The sequence below is a fragment of the Salvelinus alpinus genome, chromosome 11, assembly GCF_045679555.1.
Source record: "Salvelinus alpinus chromosome 11, SLU_Salpinus.1, whole genome shotgun sequence".
NCBI lineage: Eukaryota > Metazoa > Chordata > Actinopteri > Salmoniformes > Salmonidae > Salvelinus > Salvelinus alpinus.
In genome coordinates this window covers 64,739,946-64,761,222 of record NC_092096.1, presented here as the reverse complement: position 1 = coordinate 64,761,222, position 21,277 = coordinate 64,739,946, and the positions used below count along the sequence as shown (strand labels likewise).

The window sequence follows — 21,277 nt, the reverse complement described above, 5'->3', positions numbered from 1 at the left end:
CGTTGTATTTCTCTCTCTCTCTCTCTCGCTTTCCTCCCTCTCTTCTCCCTCCCTTCTCTCTCCTCTCTCTCTCTCTCTCTCTCTCTCTCTCTCTCTCTCTCTCTCTCTCTCTCTCTTCCTGTCCTTTCCTGTCTGTCAGGTAACTCCATCTGGCATCCTCCTTGCAGACAGGCAGCCAGACAGGAGGAAAAGAATAAGGTGAGTTCTCTCTCCGAGACATGTTTGAAAATAGACTAACGGGACTAGTGAAGTCTCCATCCCTCTAAACAGAAACTCTCAGCCAGTTTCAGTCAAGTCTACGGGAAAAATGTCCCCTCCTCTTCTGAAATTCAAAAGATGCGAGCGCTCGCAAAATCGTGATGTGTCCAAATGATCAGTGACGAAAAGGTTTCGCATCTCACAGTTTGTCGACAGACACTACTACCATTTTAATGTGACGTGCATCTGTCCATGAGAAATGACTCTACAGCAGCTCTACAGTTTAACTAAGGCTGTGTTACAGTATTGAATGAGGAGTCATACTCATCACAATATAATGTTTAAACCACACATCATCTTGTATGTCAACTTGTATTCTGCCCCATTAGAAATGGGACTGTGTTGACTGGGACTGTGATGACTGGGACTGTGATGACTGGGACTTGGGACTGTGTTCACTGGGACTGTGTTGACTGACTCTGTGATGACTGGGACTGTGATGACTGGGAATGTGTTGACTGGGACTGTGATGACTGGGACTGTGTTGACTGGGACTGTGATGACTGGGACTGTGTTGACTGGGACTGTGTTGACTGGGACTGTGTTGACTGGGACTGTGTTTACTGGAACTGTGATGACTGGGACTGTGATGACTGGGACTGTGTTGACTGGGACTGTGTTGACTGGGACTTGGGACTGTGTTCACTGGGACTGTGTCGACTGACTCTGTGTTGACTGGGACTGTGATGACTGGGTCTTGGGACTGTGTTCACTGGGACTGTGTTGACTGACTCTGTGATGACTGGGACTGTGATGACTGGGACTGTGATGACTGGGACTGTGATGACTGGGACTGTGATGACTGGGACTGTGTTGACTGGGACTGTGTTGACTGGGACTTGGAACTGTGTTCACTGGGACTGTGTCGACTGACTCTGTGTTGACTGGGACTGTGTTGACTGGGACTGTGATGACTGGGCCTGTGATGACTGTGACTGTGATGACTGGGACTGTGATGACTGGGACTGTGTTGACTGGACCTGTGTTGACTGGGACTGTGATGACTGGGACTGTGATGACTGGGACTGTGATGACTGGGACTGTGTTGACTGGGACTGTGTTGACTGTTTTGACTGGGACTGTGTTTACTGGAACTGTGTTGACTGGGACTGTGTTGACTGGGACTGTGTTGACTGTGTTGACTGGGGCTGTGTTGACTGGGACTGTGATGACTGGGACTGTGTTGACTGGGACTGTGATGACTGGGACTGTGTTGACTGGGACTGTGATGACTGGAACTGTGATGACTGGGACTGTGTTGACTGGGACTGTGATGACTGGGACTGTGATGACTGGGACTGTGATGACTGGGACTTGGGACTGTGATGACTGGGACTGTGTTGACTGGGACTGTGATGACTGGGACTGTGTTGACTGGGACTGTGTTGACTGGGACTGTGTTGACTGGGACTGTGTTGACTGGGACTGTGATGACTGGGACTGTGTGGATCTTAATTACCAGAACGAAGGGCGCCTAATAATTTCACTTACTGTGCAGTAAGTTAGTAAGCCCTGGTCCCAGATCAGTGCTCTCTCCCCTTCCCCTCCCCAATGTAATACACCTGTTGTTCCCAGAAGCAGGTCCGGATACAGCTCAATGATGTCCCTGAGCAGCAGGTTTGTGATGCATGCTCAGCCCAGACCCCCTCACCTCCACCCTCTGCATGGGGTTGACCCCCTGACCCTTGACAGGCTTCACACTCAGTAGCTAGCCACGCCCACATTACCCTTGGGCTGATCATGTGATCCAACCCAAACAGTGACTGACTGTGGTAGTATGTTAATAACCAGGGTTTGGATCCATTCCATTTCAATTCAGGGGATGAATTAAGTTGAAATGGAATTAGCCCCACGCCTAACTGTAATGCCTGAATAGATGGTTGACACTGATCATTTTGACCCACCTGAGCTTCACTAATGAAAAACTCTACTGTGTCTGTCTGGCATCCCAGTCACTGTGACAGGAGACTGTTTAGGTCACCACTGCTGTCACCGTGAATGATGCTGCGTGCTGTTTTTGAATAGAGGAGGCTGTTGTTTACTTCTGTTGTCACACTGCTATTTGTAAACAAAGGCTCATAGTTATCCTCAAGTTAGTGGCACTGAGAAACTCGCTGAGAGTCGAAATGCGAAGCGTAAGTTTTCAATTCAAGAGTGATTACATTTCTCTGTCTCTCTCTCTTTCTCTCCATGTCTACCTCTCTCTCACTCCTTTCTGATAATGAGTAGAGTTAACTCCTGGTTGTCTATATTCCAGGTGAGCAGGACCTCCTCTGAGAGCATCACCTCTGTCCCAGCCTCCAGTGCGTCTGGCTCTCCTAACAGGGTCATCTATGTGAGCACCACCTCACCTCGCCACTAGAGGGAGTCACAGGACAACAGCGGTCACAAACCCTGGTCCAGAAGAGCAACAGTGACTGTGTGCAGGGTTTTGTTTTGTTCTAACCCAGCATTAAAACACCTGATTCAACTACATATGATCTAGATGAATAGTTGATTGGTTGCCTCACGTGGGTTAGTGATGGTCTGGAGCAAAAGCCTGCCCATCATCCTGTAGGTCTCCTGGACCAGGGTTGTCCACTGTGCTAAGTTGACTACAGTATTTCAACTGTGCTATACCATTAGTCATGATCATCATTTAGTCATGATCAAAGTGGTTGATAATTAAAAGACTGATTAGATGTGTTTCCTCTGTGTCCCAGGCCAAACTAGGAGATGAGATGCTGGACTACAAAGACCTTGCTGCTCTGCCAAAGATCAAGGCGATCTACAACATCGACCGGCCAGACATGCTCTCCTACAGCCCCTACGTCAGCTACCCCTCAGAGGAACGACACTACGGAGAGGTAAGGAGACAAGGAAGGGAACAAGGGAGCTGCCTTCTTTCTCTCTCTCTCTCTCTCTCTATATATATACTGTATATCTCTATCTTTCTCTTTCTTTCTCTCTTTCTCTCTTTCTTGCTCTCTTTCTCTCTCTCTCTCTCTCTCTCTCTCTCTCTCTCTCTCTCTCTCTCTCTCTCTCTCTCTCTTTTCCTCCTCTCCCTCGCTCCATACACTGTGATTAAAGAGTGAGTGAACGTTCTGTGTTACGGATTTGGCTCTATCCATGACATCAGTTTCCCTCTTTGTATGGCATCCCTATGACATCACTATGACATCACTATGACATCACTTCCCGTCCTTGTTTCCAGGGTGACGGAGAGAAGTCTCCTCGTCAGAGGAGGCCCTCCAGCCCCAGCTCCAACAGCTCCCTGGGGAAGTATGGAGGGTATACCCCTTCTCGCTCCCCCCAGAACTACAGCAGGCCGGGTAGGTACCCCCCCTCCTCCCTCACCCCTCCTCCCTCACCCGTCAGCTAGCAGTAGTTAAAACAAGAAAAAACACAGTCAAATGCGGTATATCATAGTTAATGTATAGTAAAAGTATTTAGCTATTATGAATATCATACGTTATTATAATATAATGATATGCATATCTACAAATGTAGTCAATAATATGCAGCATTTGCTTATAGTGCATGATGTAATTTTTACCACGTTGCATCATATTCCAAAAAGTGCAACCTGATTTAGGTGTCATCTTGATTGGTTAATTCTATTACTTCAGAGGACACATGTTTATTTGAAGATTCTGTTTCCTGTTCCGACATTTTATGAATTCTCATTCCTTTCTGCTCGTTGAATGAGGTGGTACCATCACATAACATGGCATTACCACAGAATGTGTAAAGAACAGGATTGATCTACTATTGGGTGGGGGACACTACTATTGATCTACTATTGGGTGGGGGACACTACTATTGATCTACTATTGGGTGGGGGACACTACTATTGATCTACTATTGGGTGGGGGACACTACTATTGGGTGGGGGACACTACTATTGATCTACTATTGGGTGGGGGACACTACTATTGATCTACTATTGGGTGGGGGACACTACTATTGATCTACTATTGGGTGGGGGACACTACTATTGGGTGGGGGACACTACTATTGATCTACTATTGGGTGGGGGACACTACTATTGATCTACTATTGGGTGGGGGACACTACTATTGATCTACTATTGGGTGGGGGACACTACTATTGATCTACTATTGGGTGGGGGACACTACTATTGATCTACTATTGGGTGGGGGACACTACTATTGATCTACTATTGGGTGGGGGACACTACTATTGGGTGGGGGACACTACTATTGATCTACTATTGGGTGGGGGACACTACTATTGATCTACTATTGGGTGGGGGACACTACTATTGATCTACTATTGGGTGGGGGACACTACTATTGATCTACTATTGGGTGGGGGACACTACTATTGATCTACTATTGGGTGGGGGACACTACTATTGATCTACTATTGGGTGGGGGACACTACTATTGATCTACTATTGGGTGGGGGACACTACTATTGATCTACTATTGGGTGGGGGACACTACTATTGGGTGGGGGACACTACTATTGGGTGGGGGACACTACTATTGGGTGGGGGACACTACTATTGGGTGGGGGACACTACTATTGATCTACTATTGGGTGGGGGACACTACTATTGATCTACTATTGGGTGGGGGACACTACTATTGATCTACTATTGGGTGGGGGACACTACTATTGGGTGGGGGACACTACTATTGGGTGGGGGACACTACTATTGGGTGGGGGACACTACTATTGGGTGGGGGACACTACTATTGGGTGGGGGACACTACTATTGGGTGGGGGACACTACTATTGGGTGGGGGACACTACTATTGGGTGGGGGACACTACTATTGGGTGGGGGACACTACTATTGGGTGTGTCCTCTGTGCCCTGAAAAACATCTTGTCCTTCTCCTCAACCATTTTCTCCTACAGAGGATCTTTATATGGCCGTTAAAGCAATGGGTAAAAGATATGGCCAGGCCCTTGACTCCAGCTCCCTCCCCCACCCCTCAGCCTACACGGGGGGGCCTAAGTACCTCTCCTCCTTGGCTAGGGACTCCAGCTCCCTCCCCCACCCCTCAGCCTACACGGGGGGGCCTAAGTACCTCTCCTCCTTGGCTAGGGACTCCTCCTCCCTCCCCATGGACTACTCAAGGGGTCTACCCCCCAAGTTCCCTGGGGGGCTGCAGGTGCCTGGGGCGTTGACACAGCCTGGTAAAATGTCTCCCGGTGGCAGAGTCTCTCCTGGAGGTAGAAACTCTCCTCTGCCCCTCAACCCTACCACCTTGGCCTTGCTCCAGCAGCACAACTATGTGCCCTACTTCAGAGGTAGCTAGTCCCTCCCTAGTCCCTCGCACGCTGTCCTGGACCCATGGGTCCGCTGGTATGGAGTGCAGTGTCCTTTAGAGTACACCTGTTCCTTTGCTCTGTGGTGATAATACTGCATGTTCCCATCCCCGGCTGTGTACAAACATTCAACTAATCAATAGTCAAATAAACAGCAGCACAATGAGTCTCATAATTACTCTTTTAGACCTATGACGTGTGTGCTGTGTTTCCCACATATCTGCATGGTTTCGGCTGGTTTGAAATAACAGTTTTACATACACTGAACAAAAATATAAACGCAACATGCAACAATTTCAAAGATTTTACTGAGTTACAGTTCATATAATGAAATCAGTCATATTTAATTAAATTCATTAGGTCCTAATCTATGGATTTCACATGACTGTGAATACAAATGTGACCGACCGGCTCAATTCGGTCTTTTGTAGCAAAATTTGAAATTGTGTTTTTTAAATTGCATAAAAATAGAGACTCAGAGCTACTAAATGATATATCATACACTACAGTTGAGGAACAATGGGAAAGTAATCATGCATTGAAAATTGATCAACTTGTAACTTGAATGTTTTGGTACACCTACTGGAGAGCTCTTCTTTGTCTACACCATTTCAGCATCGTTCACACCCTCTTAAGCCTTAGCCCCACCCATCTCTTTAAGGATTCACCTGAGGCCATGTGCTAAACAGAGTGAGTAAGGTAGTGTAGTAAACAACCAAAGATTTCAAGACTAAAGGCTGGTTTATACTACGTCTATTGACATGTCTGTAGACAGTTGTCACAGTGACATCATGAGCATTCTATTGTTGTCCGACATCAAACTTGTCGTTTAATGTCGGCCCCCCACCAACCCCCTTCAGAGTTTCACTATTTTTTCTGCACACAAGTAAGGTGTAATATTACCTCCTTCAACCTACACGAGGATTCCCCTACCCACACAGGTGTGACGTGTCAAACCACCTCCCTGTGCTTCCTCTCCCCCTTCTCCCTCTCATCCCCCCTCTGCCCCTCCCTCAACCCCCTAGGCCTCAAACAGGACCCCCTACTACCACCTGAATCTCAACCTAAGACGTCCCTGCATCTCAATTTACCTCCTCACGGTCACGGTAACGCACCAGATCCCCCTGGTCTCTATCTCTCTGTGTCTCTTTCTCCCAGTGTACTGCTGGGTTTTCTTGGTGTGCATCAAGGTTGTGTGTTGGGACCCCTTAAGTCTGTTTCTGCTTGCCCTTTCTATTGTCTGTGGAAGCTGTTTCTCTTTTTGTCTTTAGGTTGTCTTAGTCTTGTTGTTGTGCATGGGAACCTACTGTAATTGTGGATATGTTTGATATTACTTGTATGTATTTCAGTTATCCTTGACATATTGATATTTGGGGAGAAGGTGGTGGATGACTTTCTATGTTTGGTGGGATGTAAGTGTTGTACTTGTAACCGGAACTGTTGGCTTGCCTTTGACTTAACATGGATTACTTGTTAGTCTTTATGTTGTTGTTGTTATTTTGGGAACCAAGCTTTTCCTTAAAGGTTGATGTTGTTATTCAGCGTCTTTCGCGTTGTGTATGGAGTGAGTGGGTGAAAGTGCAGGTGGTTGGTTTAATGATTGTGGGAGGGTTGCTGACAGGGGGGTATGGGTGGAGGCGTCTACATTATAATAGTAAAATATGTTGGTCTGCGGTCAACGTTGGAACCACATGATAAGTCACACACACTATCTGTCAATAAATGTATTTGACCGAAATAGTCGACTCGACCGAAACCTTGACAAGTACACATGTGCAGGAGTAGGTAAGAAAACATGCAGGAGTAGGTAAGAAAACGTGCAGGAGTAGGTAAGAAAACGTGCAGGAGTAGGTAAGAAAACATGCAGGAGTAGGTAAGAAAACGTGCAGGAGTAGGTAAGAAAACATGCAGGAGTAGGTAAGAAAACATGCAGGAGTAGGTAAGAAAACATGCAGGAGTAGGTAAGAAAACATGCAGGAGTAGGTAAGAAAACATGCAGGAGTAGGTAAGAAAACATGCAGGAGTAGGTAAGAAAACATGCAGGAGTAGGTGAGAAAACGTGCATGCAGTTTCCCTCAGAAAGAAGATTAGAAAAAGGGATCGCTTAGCCTCGTGCTCCTGTAAAGACTCAGCAGGACTTAGCTGCATGCTCCTCTAAAGCCTCAGCAGACGAAGCCAAACCACAGAGACCTCCTCAGATACCCATTAGCTCTTTTTGCTGGTCCTGGAGTTTTATCACTGAAGACACACCATGATACATATCCCAGTGATGGGCTGGCTTATTCCCCAGGGCTTTTAGAGCTTGGGACTTGTAAGGTCATTGATAACAGGAGGGATATCTCTGGTTTGGAGATAACTGGAGGGATATCTCTGGTTTGGAGATAACTGGAGGGATATCTCTGGTTTGGAGATAACTGGAGGGATAGCTCTGTTTTTTGAGCTGATAATATCTAGCCTCAATGCGTTAGGAAGAGGTAGAGGGTAAAGGAGGGTGAAAGAGAGGGGGGAAAGAGCTAAAGTAATGTGGTTGCATAGGGGTTGGAAGAGGGTCACTTTTTGGCTGATAAAGAAGGAGGAGGGAAATAGCCTTGAGAAGGAGGGGGAAACAGAGGGAGAGAGGGAGCGAGATAGACAGCCGAGCGTTAGTACTGTGGATCAGAGCACGCTGCCCAGGGTTTGGTGGTTTTCGAATGAAAAGGCGGAGAGATGGAACGTAAAGTTCCCAGCGAACGAAGATGAACCAGAAGAGAGGAATGAGGGAATGGAAGGGAGGAGTGGTGGTGCTGTAATTTAAGGTCACACTCACACACATCACACTCACACACACACACACACACACACACACACACACACACACACACACACATCACACACACACACACACACACACACACACACACACACACACACACACACACACACACACACACATCACACACACACACACACACACACACACACACACACACACACACACACACACACACACACACACACACACACACACATCACATACACATCACACACACACACACATCACACACATCACATCACACACATCACACACACACATCACACACACACACCACACACACTGGGCCAGTTGCATTTTCAGGCTCAAGCGTTAATAACACAGCGTGAAAGACACTTGTTTTATGCTGTGGTCTGGGTTTAATGGACTGTCAGATCCTCTCTTTCTCTGGACATAAATAATTCTCTCTTTCTCTGGACATAAATAATTCTCTCTTTCTCTGGACATAAATAATTCTATCTTTCTCTGGACATAAATAATTCTATCTTTCTCTGGACATAAATAATTCTATCTTTCTCTGGACATAAATAATTCTATCTTTCTCTGGACATATTTAAATAATTGTGTTTGTGGATAATTGTGGATTATTGTTAGATGCTTGGTTTCAACACTACTAATAGATGATGGAGGCAGGCAGGGCGTGAGAGAGAGTGAAGGAGGTAGTGAGGTAGAGACAGCAGAAGAGAGAAAGCGAGTGCAATGACCGAAAGAAAATCCACTCCATGAATTTATGCGAATGATGCAATGACAACTGTATCAACATTACATGATTATTTCCTGAATAGTGGATTGCTACCACTTGTGAAATGCTTATTCGGAGATAAGCTAAGTGTCTGTATGACATTGCTGATGGTCATACCTCGAACCCCCAGTACCCCCCCTCCCTCACCTCTCCCCCAGGCTCAGAGTCCTGCCTCAGCTCCAGATGTGTGGAGGAGCTGCTCTGCACTAACGCCACTGTGTGTGTGTTTGTGTGTGTGTACACATGCGTGACTGTACGTTAGTGCTTTGTGTGTGTGTGCTTGCGTGTGTTTGTGTGTGTGTGTGTGTCAGAATGACATCATCCTCCTGCATCCCAACTGCTTTGCTCCTCCCACAAAGGCCAGTGAAGTGTGTGTGTCAGAATGACATCATCCTCCTGCATCCCAACTGCTTTGCTCCTCCCACGAAGGCCAGTGAAGTGTGTGTGCTCAGGAAAATAACAATTTCTCTCCTCTTTTCCTCCTCCTCTTTCTTGTCTTTCTTTCCCCTCATCCTCTGTTTCTCTAAGTTCTCTAACTTGGATGTTTATTAGTTCTGGCCTATAAGGGGCTAGTGACTTAATCACCCAGCCCGTGTGACACAATGCGTTGTGATGGCCTGTGGCAATCACATAATCACACTTACTTTCAGTTGGAAGTAAAACCGTTTTACGTTTTCAACATGTGTTCATGTCCACAATGCATTGCTGTTACCTGTAAAGCCTATAGCTAGCCAACTACATTTATTTTAGAGCACTCTGTCATGCTACAGTCATGCTACAGTCATGCTACAGTCATGCTTTATGATATGGATATGAGCCTTTACCAATAACAAGAGCCGGGAGTTTTTCCTGGTCTGCATAACAGGTCCAGAAAAACTCATGGTCCAACACTAATGGCTGCTGGGTAATCAAGTCAGTTAGTAATATAATGGTAGATCAGCTTCATAATTAAAGCTTTGACAAATAAGCATAACAGCATAATCTTTGCCCCCCTCTTTTGTCCACGACTCTTGCTCTCCCCCGTCCCTCCCCATCCTTTCCCCATTGGAGGTAGTGAAAGTGGTCGGAGTACCCCCAGTTTGTCCACATATTCCGATGGCAAATCTCCCTCCTTCACCTATGTGGCTACTCCCAGGCATTTCCACGTACCAGGTAGGTTCGCCGTTTCACTTCGACCTCTCGCCTTTGAATCCATGACCCTTGACCCCCCCCCCCCCCCTCAACACAACCTCTCTCTCTATTGGACCACGCCATCTGTTTGCTGTCTCTGTCCAGGTCTGTCTAGGTAACAGATCTAAGTAGATATATCTGATGTCTGGGGGGAACCCTTCTCTGTTATCCCTGTCTTCCTGTGTCAGTGTTGCTATCTCTGTCTTCCTGTGTCAGTGTTGTTATCCCTGTCAAATGGTTTCTTCTGGACTTATCCTGTCCATAGTACTTCTGACTCCCTCTCTGTCTGTCTCACGTTCCCTCAATCTGTCTGTCTCACGTTCCCTCAATCTTTCTGTCTCACGTTCCCTCAATCTGTATGTCTCACGTTCCCTCAATCTGTCTGTCTCACGTTCCCTCAATCTGTCTGTCTCGCGTTCCCTCAATCTGTCTGTCTCGCGTTCCCTCAATCTGTCTGTCTCGCGTTCCCTCAATCTGTCTGTCTCGCGTTCCCTCAATCTGTCTGTCTCGCGTTCCCTCAATCTGTCTGTCTCGCGTTCCCTCAATCTGTCTGTCTCGCGTTCCCTCAATCTGTCTGTCTCACGTTCCCTCAATCTGTCTGTAATCCTCCTAACCCCCCCCTCCCCCTTAAAAGAGTTAGATGCACTATTGTAAAGTGGTTGTTCCACTGGATATCATAAGGTGAATGCACCAATTTGTAAGTCGCTCTGGATAAGAGCGTCTGCTAAATGACGTAAATGTCTGTCTCACGTTCCCTCAATCTGTCTGTCTCACGTTTCCTCAATCTCACGTTCCCTCAATCTGTCTGTCTCACGTTCCCTCAATCTGTCTGTCTCACGTTCCCTCAATCTGTCTGTCTCACGTTCCCTCAATCTGTCTGTCTCACTGTCCCTCAATCTGTCTGTCTCACTGTCCCTCAATCTGTCTGTCTCACTGTCCCTCAATCTGTCTGTCTCACTGTCCCTCAATCTGTCTGTCTCACTGTCCCTCAATCTGTCGGTCTCACTGTCCCTCCATCTGTCTGTCTCACTGTCCCTCAATCTGTCTGTCTCACTGTCCCTCAATCTGTCTGTCTCACTGTCCCTCAATCTGTCTGTCTCACTGTCCCTCAATCTGTCTGTCTCACTGTCCCTCAATCTGTCTGTCTCACGTTCCCTCAATCTGTCTGTCTCACATTCCCTCAATCTCTCTGTCTCACTGTCCCTCAATCTATCTGTCTCCCTTTCCCTCTCTCTTTCTAAATGTATTTTTCTCTCTGATTCTCTCTTTCTCCCTTTCCTCTTTCTTCATCCTATGTTGTGATCTATTCTATTCTATACTATTCTATACTATTCTATACTATATGTTGAGGTATGTCTAAATCTGAATGATGAATGTGTCTTCAGTTTCACAGGTTAATAGACATTTGTTTGAATCTCACCCACTAACACACACATCGTATCAACATCCTCATATCCTCTTATTATGCAAATGCATTGATTATTTCTCATTTAAATATTTAGTTACTGTGTATTTGTGTGTTTTCAAAAAATGTGTCTAAAATCAACTACTTCTATTGGAAGTTTTTGAAAGATTTTTCAAACAACTTCTATAAATATCCTACTACACCCTTTCAGTTTGTTTACCAACTCATAGAAGTAGTAGAATAAGATATTGACTACTCTAAAATAGAGAGTCTACTGTCACAGATACAACGATGAGAAGTCTAACTCAGTCTTTGACCCTGCATCCTATTCTGTCAACCATCCTTTGATAAGATTCGTTGGATGTAACTGACTCTTCTAGTGAAATCTCCTTTTGATCCATCCTGTTTCCATTGACTTTTACAGTGTCACTCAGCCATATGGAAAAAAGTCCCATACTTGGATGGAGTTGATGTAAATAAATGAACAAAGCAAAGTGATTATATACTTAATGTGTTTTCTAACCATTGTTTTTATGGCTTTCATATGTGCATTGTTCAGCGGCGCTGGCAGTGGCTGAAACAGGGTAGAAAAGGACCCACATGTGTTGTATTTCATTAATTATTTATCCTAAAAAAGATTGGGACTTTAGTTAATGTATAGCAGTTGTTGCTAGCTAAGTGTCTCTGTCATTGAAAGTTTGATGGACTGGGTCAGCTTGGAACAGGCATATTGTGTCAATTATGGGTAGAAAGAGTCACTTGGCCCATTTCTTTTATTGAATCAGTTGAATTGAATCATTTGAGTTGAATCATTTGAGTTGAATCATTTGAATTGAATCATTTGAATTGAATCATTTGCCGTTTTATTTATTGTTTGATGTGTTTATTTGTTTATTAAGATGCTTGTTATATTTGCTCTAGATGCAGTAATGAATGATGTGTTGTAATTAGGGAAAATATATAAAGATGTATATTATTCATGACTCTGCCATTAGTACATTTATTGTTGGATACGACATTGATCAACAATTACCATTGTTCTGGAAATATCTTTCCATGGGTTTCAGCTTCACATTACCACAGGATCATTAAATGATCAAAATGACATGTTTTTGAATGTTGCATGAATAATGACAACAAGTGATGATATGTCTGAGATCTGTCGTGCCAGTTCTAATTAAAATGGCATATGTCTCGCATTGAATCTACCATGAAGTATGCTGCCCCTATTGTTCCGCTGCTTCTTAGACTATTCCATCCCTCAATAACCGTTAACTCATGCTTCTTTTTCACCCTCTCTTTCTTTCTTTCTCTCTCATCCTGGGCTTCTTTCATTACTCTCCTCTCATCTTCAGAGACTAAGGTCAAGATAGATAATATCTATAGAAAACCCCCTATCTACAGACAGCATGGTACAGTCCACTCTCTTCCTCTACTTCATGGTCTAACTTCCTGGTCTGGTCTCTGCACGATGTGTCGCATGTCACCTGTCCCATATGCTCCTAGTAGAAATTGCCCGTAAACACAGATCTAGGATCAGCTTCCTCCTCTCAGATCCTAACTCTAACCATTAGGGGGGAACATGAAACTGATCTAAGATCAGTGTCTATAGGGCAACTTCATCCGATTCCTTTCTATATGACCCATTATTCTGTCCCATCTCCAGTCCTTTTCAACGGACAAGGCTTTAGAACTCAGGCAACAGAGTCTCTGCAACCAATTCAAGTAGCCATCTTGAAATGTGCAGTAACGTTGTAGCATAGTGGGCTCCCGAGTGGCGCAGCGGTCTAAGGCACTGCATCTCAGTGCTAGAGGTGTCACTATAGTACCTGGTTTGAATCCAGGCTGTATCACATCCGGCCGTGATTGGGAGTCCCATAGGGCCGTGCACAATTGACCCAGCAGTGCACAATTGACCCAGCGTCGTCTGGGTTGGCCAGGGTAGACTGTCATTGTAAATAAGAATTTGTTCTTAACTGACTTGCCTAGCTAATAAAATAAAAATATATAGTGGTCCATAACACACTGAGGAGGTTAGGACCTTTTCTGCTCCCTGTCTCAACTGTAGCCATATACAGGGACACATGTGATCTAGTGTCTAAATGTTGCCTGAGTTGAAAGCCTGACATGGAAAATCGAAATGGCCATATTCAATATTTTACAACATATTTTAATAATATTTGATTCATCCTTTTTTGTTTCTTACACCTTTGTGATTATGTTTCGGCTCATCTCTACATGCCTGACCGTACCCATCTGAGTAGCTCATTGGTTCTACTAGTACATGTGTTATGTGTCCATTGTGATTGGTCGAGAACATGACTCACTTGGTGTTGTGGTGCTGATGGTGTCTTGGTCACTTCCTGTTCCACTTAACCCTTTGTGTATGTGGTGTTTCTGTTTGGTTTTTCTATGTGTGAGTGTGTAGATGCCCAAAATCCCTTAGAGTATAAGAATGTGTGTGCTGTATAATCTTCTGGTTACACAGTGGATGATTATTCTACAGCTCTTCAACATCTACAATACATATGAAATATGACAACTAAATCACAGCCATATGTAGAATGTGACATTATTCTCAATTTATGAGTAACAGTTTTCAGTTTAGTTTGTATATATTCTAGCAGGCATGAGCTCATGAACAAGAGCATGCATTTACGTGTTGTTTTCCTGCTTTAAAATATATATATTCACCATCTATTCTCAGTAAATAGGCACACTTTCTGTCTCATAAACTGGCCATTTCAGCAAACTGTTTAGTGCTAGTTAAATTCATACTAAACATACTAGTAATAGTTAGCTATACAACAGTACTGTAACTATGTCATGACCCATTTGGAGATTCTGGACAGGCTGTCTCGTGATGATGATGTCATAGTGTGGAGTTGATTTATTGTAGGATGCAGTCTTTCTGTGCGTACTATAATGTAGCTGGTAGACAGATGTGTGGTACGGCCCGGTACAGTAACTGTGATGTGACGGGTTCTACAGTAATGTACCGCAACAGGAGTGTGGTTTGTAACATAATGTATGACTGTTTTACAGCCTCTAGAACTTCCTGGCAAGAAGGAGACGACATCAAGGTGAGACGTCTGTCCGTCCGTTCGCCTGTCTGTCTGTCCGTCTGTCTGTACATCCATCTGCTCGTCTACTAACCTACACATCCATTTATTCATCCATCTACATACAGTATCTATCACTACATCCATCCATCTACATACAGTATCTATCACTACATCCATCCATCTACATACAGTATCTATCACTACATCCATCCATCTATATACAGAATCTATCACTACATCCATCCATCCATCTATATACAGAATCTATCACTACATCCATCTATCTATATACAGAATCTATCACTACATCCATCCATCTACATACAGTATCTATCACTTCATCCATCCATTCATCCATCTCACTGTCTATCTCTCTATGTAGACAAGGACCAGTTGGATGATCTTGAAGAGTGAGATAGACGGCGAGCCCCTCCCAGAGTACCTGCTGGACCCCAGGAAGTCTACCTGCAGCCTGCCCACTGACACCTCCCGGACCAGTGAGTAGCCAATCAGTGGTCAAACCTTACTTGACAGGCAGGGGCTCAACCAATGCATAAACTTTAGGTTAAACGAGTAGCAAATTAGTTTTTATAGATGACAGATATTTGTTTCTTTCTTTACAGACTTCCCATACAATAAGTGTGCTTCCCTGCCAGGATATGGAAGGAATGGCATATACAAGGTACGTTGTCGTACTCAAAGACTGTAAAGTGAACACAGGCTTCTATGATTGTGAGGAAAGTAACATTGTCCATTTCTATGTGACCTACTACTAACAGTACTGTGACACTAGTTCAGCAGGTTCACATCTCACTGCCATCGCCTCGTGTAGCGTGTCGAGTTCCATCATCGCAAGTCACTGTCTCTCTCTCTCCTTCATGAGGAATAGTACCCTTTACTCGTTTGATTCGATGTTGAAGATGGTGCCGACAGACATGGCAGCTCTGCTTCTAGCTCCTAAGAAACTTTGCAGTTTTTTTGTGATATTTCTTACATTATTAGCACAGAATGTTTTTTTGTGTTTCTAAATTCCCTTCTTTTACTTTTAGATTTGTGTGTATTGTTAAAAATTGTTAGATAATACTGCACTGTTGGAGATAGGAACACAAGCATTTCGCTACACCCGCAATAACATCTGCTAAATATGTGTATGCAACCAATCAAATTTGATTTGATTCCAAAAGAGTTCAGTGAGGTAATGGAAAACTCCCTCAAAAATGGAAATGAGGTGTGCCTGTCGCCATACCGATGGGTTTAGCCGAGCGTGCTAACGATTAGAACTCCTTTAAAGAGGGATGGTGATTGGTCTGTAGGCCTCTCTCGACTCGCCGCTCATTAAATAAGGTGCGGTGCTGATTGCTGTGAGAAGGACAGGCCAACTGGGTGCAGTGTTTGATTTAACCACCAGGTGGTAATGTTTATCGCCTTTTCTGTCATCGAGGGTGAGTGAGTGAGTTATGGCCGAGGGAAAGTGAAGTTCCTGTCAAAAAAAGGCTGTATTGGTCTGTGTGTCAGTAGTTGAGCTGATTTTCTATCCTTACGTCCTGTGTCCTTTTCTCCAGGATCACTGAGCTAGCAGCCTTATGATAGTTGAAAGCAATAGATGTAAACCTATACATTAGATGTTAACCTATACGGGGTGGCAGGTAGCCTAGTGGTTAGAGCCTTGGGCCAGTAACTGAAAGGTTGCTAGATCGAATCCCTGAGCTGACAAGGTATTTATCTGTTGTTCTTCCCCTGAACAAGGCACTGTTCCTCGGTAGGCTGTCATTGTAAATAAGAATTTGTTATTATCTGACTTGCCTAGTTAAAGAAAATAAAAACAATAGTATTGTTTCAGTTGTAAGATGTGATTAGGAAAGGAAGCTATTTCAGTGTATTGACATACAGCCCTTGACTTATCAACACAGGAAGGTTGGGTGTTTTTTTTAAACTTTTGGACCGGGAAATCATGTTTTACAGCTTTCTTATCAGATTCCATGTAGGCCTATCACTCGTTACCACTGACTGTACAGATGGACAATAACAGAAAGGGTTATGATGGTTGTGCTACCTCTGACGGGGTTTAGTCTAACCTTAATGGTGTGTTATTGCAGCGGATGTGTTTGTTGAAGTATGGGTTTGGGGTAGACAGAGGGGTGAAATAGTTGAAAGTTTAGCAGGAAATGAGAATTGTGGACCGTATCAGACCCCAGTAGCGTGTTACACTGAAAACGTTAATTCTGCAACCGGATTGGCTGTTACTCCTCACCAACCGATGCCTGTGGCAGCTGAGGCAGAGACAATATATGGCTATGATGGAGGGGGGGGGGGGGGGGCTAAAGGAGTAGTCCACTATTTTACAACTTGATGTTAGATGGCTCCTCACCCTGAAAGGAGTCTACGGGCCAAGAGAAACTGTAGTCCAGGGTTCAGTGTATTTTAAACAGGTACAGACTTCACCTAATTTCAGCCACCACAAGATACATGGAAGTGATGGGGGGCATGTGAGCATGTTCTAAAAAATGATGTTGAAAACACCTGAAATCAATTCAAATCAATATGTATCACGTCCGTTGATTTACTGAGCTGAGAAAGGAGAAGTTGTTATTCTGAAGTCTTCCTTTCTGCCCTGAGAAACACCAGAGATTCAGTTACATTGAGACTGGGACCTGAACCAAACCAGAACGAATGCACTGTAGCCTACAGGAAGCTAAGCCAGTTCCCCTAAACTCCATCAATACATTGTAATATTTCTGAAACAAGATTAGAGTCCGTGGGAGAAGTCTACAGTCAGTCTGCAGTAGAGAATGTGTGTGAGTAAACCTCCCTGTGATTATAGCGACCTTCAGACAGACATATTTTGTATGATTTCTCCTCGACCTGAAGAGAAAAGGAACGTAGAGAAAAACGAATCTGCTCTTTGTTACTGTACGGTACAGTAAACGCATGATGTCTGGAAACTGTCAAATATGACCAGATGGAGTTAGGTGTTTTGACCTTGTCTGTTTTTAGTCTAAACCGACTCTGTGTATGTGTGTGTGTGTGTATGTGTGTGTGTGTGCGTCCTCCCCAGGAGGTTGCCGACCATGTTGAGGTTGACCCAGACCAGCAGGACTCCCATAGCTGGGGAGGAATGAGAGGTAGGACCTAGATCTACAATACTAGATCTGTTAGCTCATTGATGCCATGTTGAAAAAGGTTGATCTACAATACTCCACATACAACACCCGTTCTGCCAGTCACATTCTGTTAAAGGTCCCGAAGCACACACATCCCTGGGCCGCTTGTCTTTTCAGTTCGCTGCAGCTTGCGACTGGAACGAGCTGCAACAAACACTCAAACTGGACAGTTTTATCTCAATCTCTTCATTCAAAGACTCAATCATGGACACTCTCACTGACAGTTGTGGCTCCTATGCGTGATGTGTTGTCTCTACCTTGCCCTTTGTGCTATTGTCTGTGCCCAATCATGTTTGTACCATGTTTTGTGCTGCTACCATGTTGTTGCCATGTTGTGTTGCTACCATGCTGTGTTGTCATGTGTTGCTGCCTTGCTGTGTTGTTGTCTTAGGTCTCTCTTTATGTAGTGTTGTAGTGTCTCTCTTTATGTAGTGTTGATGTGTCTCTCTTTATGTAGTGTTGTGTTGCCTCTCTTGTCGTGATGTGTGTTTTGTCCTATATATATAATTTATTTTATCCCAGCCCCCGTCCCTGCAGGAGGCGTTTGACCTTTTGGTAGGCCATCATTGTAAATAAGAATTTGTTCTTAACTGACTTACCTAGTTAATTTAAAGTTAAATAAAAATTTAAATAAATGAAATGCACTTTTAATGGGAAGCAGTTCAGGTGGACGAGTTTTCACTCAAGGATGCTGAAGCCACATCCTTTTGCCTAATGAGTTACATCAGTGTGACGTTCACCACTGCAGAGCTGTCTGCCCCAGCATGCTCCTGCTGTTCCTCAGCCAGAGAGCACACACAGTGCCAAGCCTGTAAAAGCATACTTTCACAGAGTCTGTGTGTGTGTGTGGGGGGGTGTGTGTGTTTTGTGTCAGTGGGAGAAAGTGGGTCCCAGGCTTTTTTAAAGCCTTTGACGTACTGAGCTGGAACACAATATCTCATAAGTTATTAAAATAATCACTTTCATTTGCACGCATCTATGATTTTATTTGTGCTGTAATTGATTTGCTCTTTTATGGTAGTTTTCATACTGAAATAATTACACAGTCATTAATCTGACATTTCTCTCTCTGTTTCTCCCTCTTTCTCCCTCTCTCCTTTTCCTTCTCCTCCAGAGTACAAGGTAAGGGTCAGTGTTTCACATCATGTTAGCGTCATGTGTTTGGCAAATACAGTTTGATGTCTTTGGCTAAATCTATTGTAGATGACATTATCTCTCTACCCAGGCTGGCTGTAGTGTTAAATAGTTGACAGCGTGTGTTTTTTCATGTGTGCATTTGTTCCTTCCAGGTGTACCCCTATGCGGTGCTGTCTGTGACCCACAGGGTGAGGGTGAAGCTACCCAGAGATGTGGACCGTACCAGACTGGAGGTGAGAGGCCATCATATTTATTTCCCTCCCCCCCTCCCTCCATCCTTCTTTATTTCTCTCTCTACCTCAGCACTTAGGGCAAAGGGCTGAAAGAATAGATATTTTCTCTCGCTCCCCCCCGCCCTCTTTTTCCGCCTCTTTGTATTCCTACTCCCTCCCTCCCTCTGTCCTGTGAGACTCCAGCCTCCAGTCCTGTGGTGGTCTGGTTCCCATCCTACAGGGAGACTGAGACAAGCTCTTACACAGCGCTCCAGAACCTCAGCGTGTGTGTTCTCACCGCCGTCTCATCACGTTGTCCCAATGTTGTGAGAGTAGCGTTGTGGCAACGTTGACGGCCTGCTCCTCTAGCATCACACTGACTTATAAACTAGTGATCATGCTGTGTATCACCCCTAAACTTCCACCCTGTGTGTGTGTGTGTGTGTGTGTGTGTGTGTGTGTGTGTGTGTGTGTGTGTGTGTGTGTGTGTGTGTGTGTGTGTGTGTGTGTGTGTGTGTGTGTGTGTGTGTGTGTGTGTGTGTGTGTGTGTGTGTGTGTGTGTGTGTGTACATTATGATGATGATGGCGCCGTTTTACGGGCTCCTAACCAACTGCTATTTTTATTTATTTTTCGCATTGTTTGTAACTTATTTTGTACATAAAGTTGCTGCTACCTTCTCTTATGACTGAAAATAGCTTCTAGATATCAGAACAGTGATTACTCACCTCAAACTGGACAACGTTTTATTTTTTATGAGTCTAACGCAAAGAATGCACATCTTCCCCGGCTGGGTTGTCCGTGCATCGGCAGACCAGAACAGCTACGTCTGGTAAGACGAGGGGTGTGTGTCTCTTTGTCAATAACAGCTGGTGCACGATGTCTAATATTAAGGAGGTCTCGAGGTATTGCTCGCCTGAGGTACAGTACCTCACGATAAACTGTAGACCACACTATCTACCAAGAGAGTTTTCATCTATATTTTTCGTAGCCATCTATTTACCTCCACAATCTGATGCTGGCACTAAGACTGCACTCAACAAACTGCACTCCACAAGCTGTACTACACCAGCTCTGATGCTCGTCGGATGTGGCAGGGCTTGAAACTATTACGGACTACAAAGGGAAACCCAGCCGCGAGCTTCCCAGTGACATGAGCCTACCAGACGAGCTAAATGTATTTTATGCTCGTTTCGAGGCAAGCAACACTGAAGCATGCATGAGAGCACCAGCTGTTCTGGACGACTGTGTGATAACGCTCTCCGTTGCCGATGTGCGCAAGACCTTTAAACAGGTCAACATTCACAAGACCACAGGGCCAGACGGATTACCAGGACCTGCACTCAGAGCATGCGTGGAACACCTGGCAAGTGTCTTCACTGACATTTTCAACCTCACCCTGACCGAGTCTGTAATACCTACATGTTTCAAGCCTACCACCATAGTCCTTGTGCCCAAGAAAGCGAAGGTAACCTGCTTAAATGACTACCGCCCCGTAGCACTCACTTCGGTAGCCATGAAGTGCTTTGAAAGGCTGGTCATGGCTCACATCAACACCATCATCCCGGAAACCCTAGACCCACTCCAATTCGCATACTGCCCCAACAGATCCACAGATAACGCAATCTCAATCGCACTCCACACTGCGCTTTCTCACACCTATGTGAGAATGCTGTTCATTGACTAAAGCTCAGCGTTCAACACCATAGTGCCCTCAAAGCTCATCACTAAGCTAAGGACCCTGGAAATAAATACCTTCCTCTGCAACTGGATCCTGGACTTCCTGACAGGCCGCCCCCAGGTGGTAAGGTTAGGTAACAACACATCTGCCACGCTTATCCTCAACACGGGAGCCCCTCAGGGGTGCGTGCTTAGTCCCCTCCTGTACTCCCTGTTCACCCACGACTGCGTGGCCAAACACGACTCCAACACCCTCATTAATTTAGCTGACAACACAACAGTGGTAGGCCAGATCACCGACAACCATGAGACAGCCTATAGGGAGGAGGTCAGAGACCTGGCCGTGTGGTGCCAGG

The 21,277-nt window shown here is 44.9% G+C and overlaps 1 protein-coding gene across 1 annotated transcript in view; it reads left to right on the top strand.

Moving 5' to 3' along the window:
- The window catches only part of LOC139534667 (actin-binding LIM protein 2-like), a 93,313-nt gene that overhangs the window by 57,121 nt on the left and 14,915 nt on the right, over nucleotides 1–21,277 (top strand). Inside the window, exons 8-22 of the mRNA XM_071333985.1 lie at nucleotides 140–198; nucleotides 1,834–1,875; nucleotides 2,516–2,593; nucleotides 2,961–3,104; nucleotides 3,452–3,569; nucleotides 5,126–5,521; nucleotides 6,565–6,645; nucleotides 10,144–10,245; nucleotides 13,024–13,080; nucleotides 14,714–14,751; nucleotides 15,116–15,230; nucleotides 15,357–15,415; nucleotides 17,789–17,855; nucleotides 19,009–19,016; nucleotides 19,184–19,264. Coding sequence (XP_071190086.1) covers nucleotides 140–198; nucleotides 1,834–1,875; nucleotides 2,516–2,593; nucleotides 2,961–3,104; nucleotides 3,452–3,569; nucleotides 5,126–5,521; nucleotides 6,565–6,645; nucleotides 10,144–10,245; nucleotides 13,024–13,080; nucleotides 14,714–14,751; nucleotides 15,116–15,230; nucleotides 15,357–15,415; nucleotides 17,789–17,855; nucleotides 19,009–19,016; nucleotides 19,184–19,264 — 1,445 coding nt within the window. The remainder of the gene's footprint in view (nucleotides 1–139; nucleotides 199–1,833; nucleotides 1,876–2,515; nucleotides 2,594–2,960; nucleotides 3,105–3,451; nucleotides 3,570–5,125; nucleotides 5,522–6,564; nucleotides 6,646–10,143; nucleotides 10,246–13,023; nucleotides 13,081–14,713; nucleotides 14,752–15,115; nucleotides 15,231–15,356; nucleotides 15,416–17,788; nucleotides 17,856–19,008; nucleotides 19,017–19,183; nucleotides 19,265–21,277) is intronic.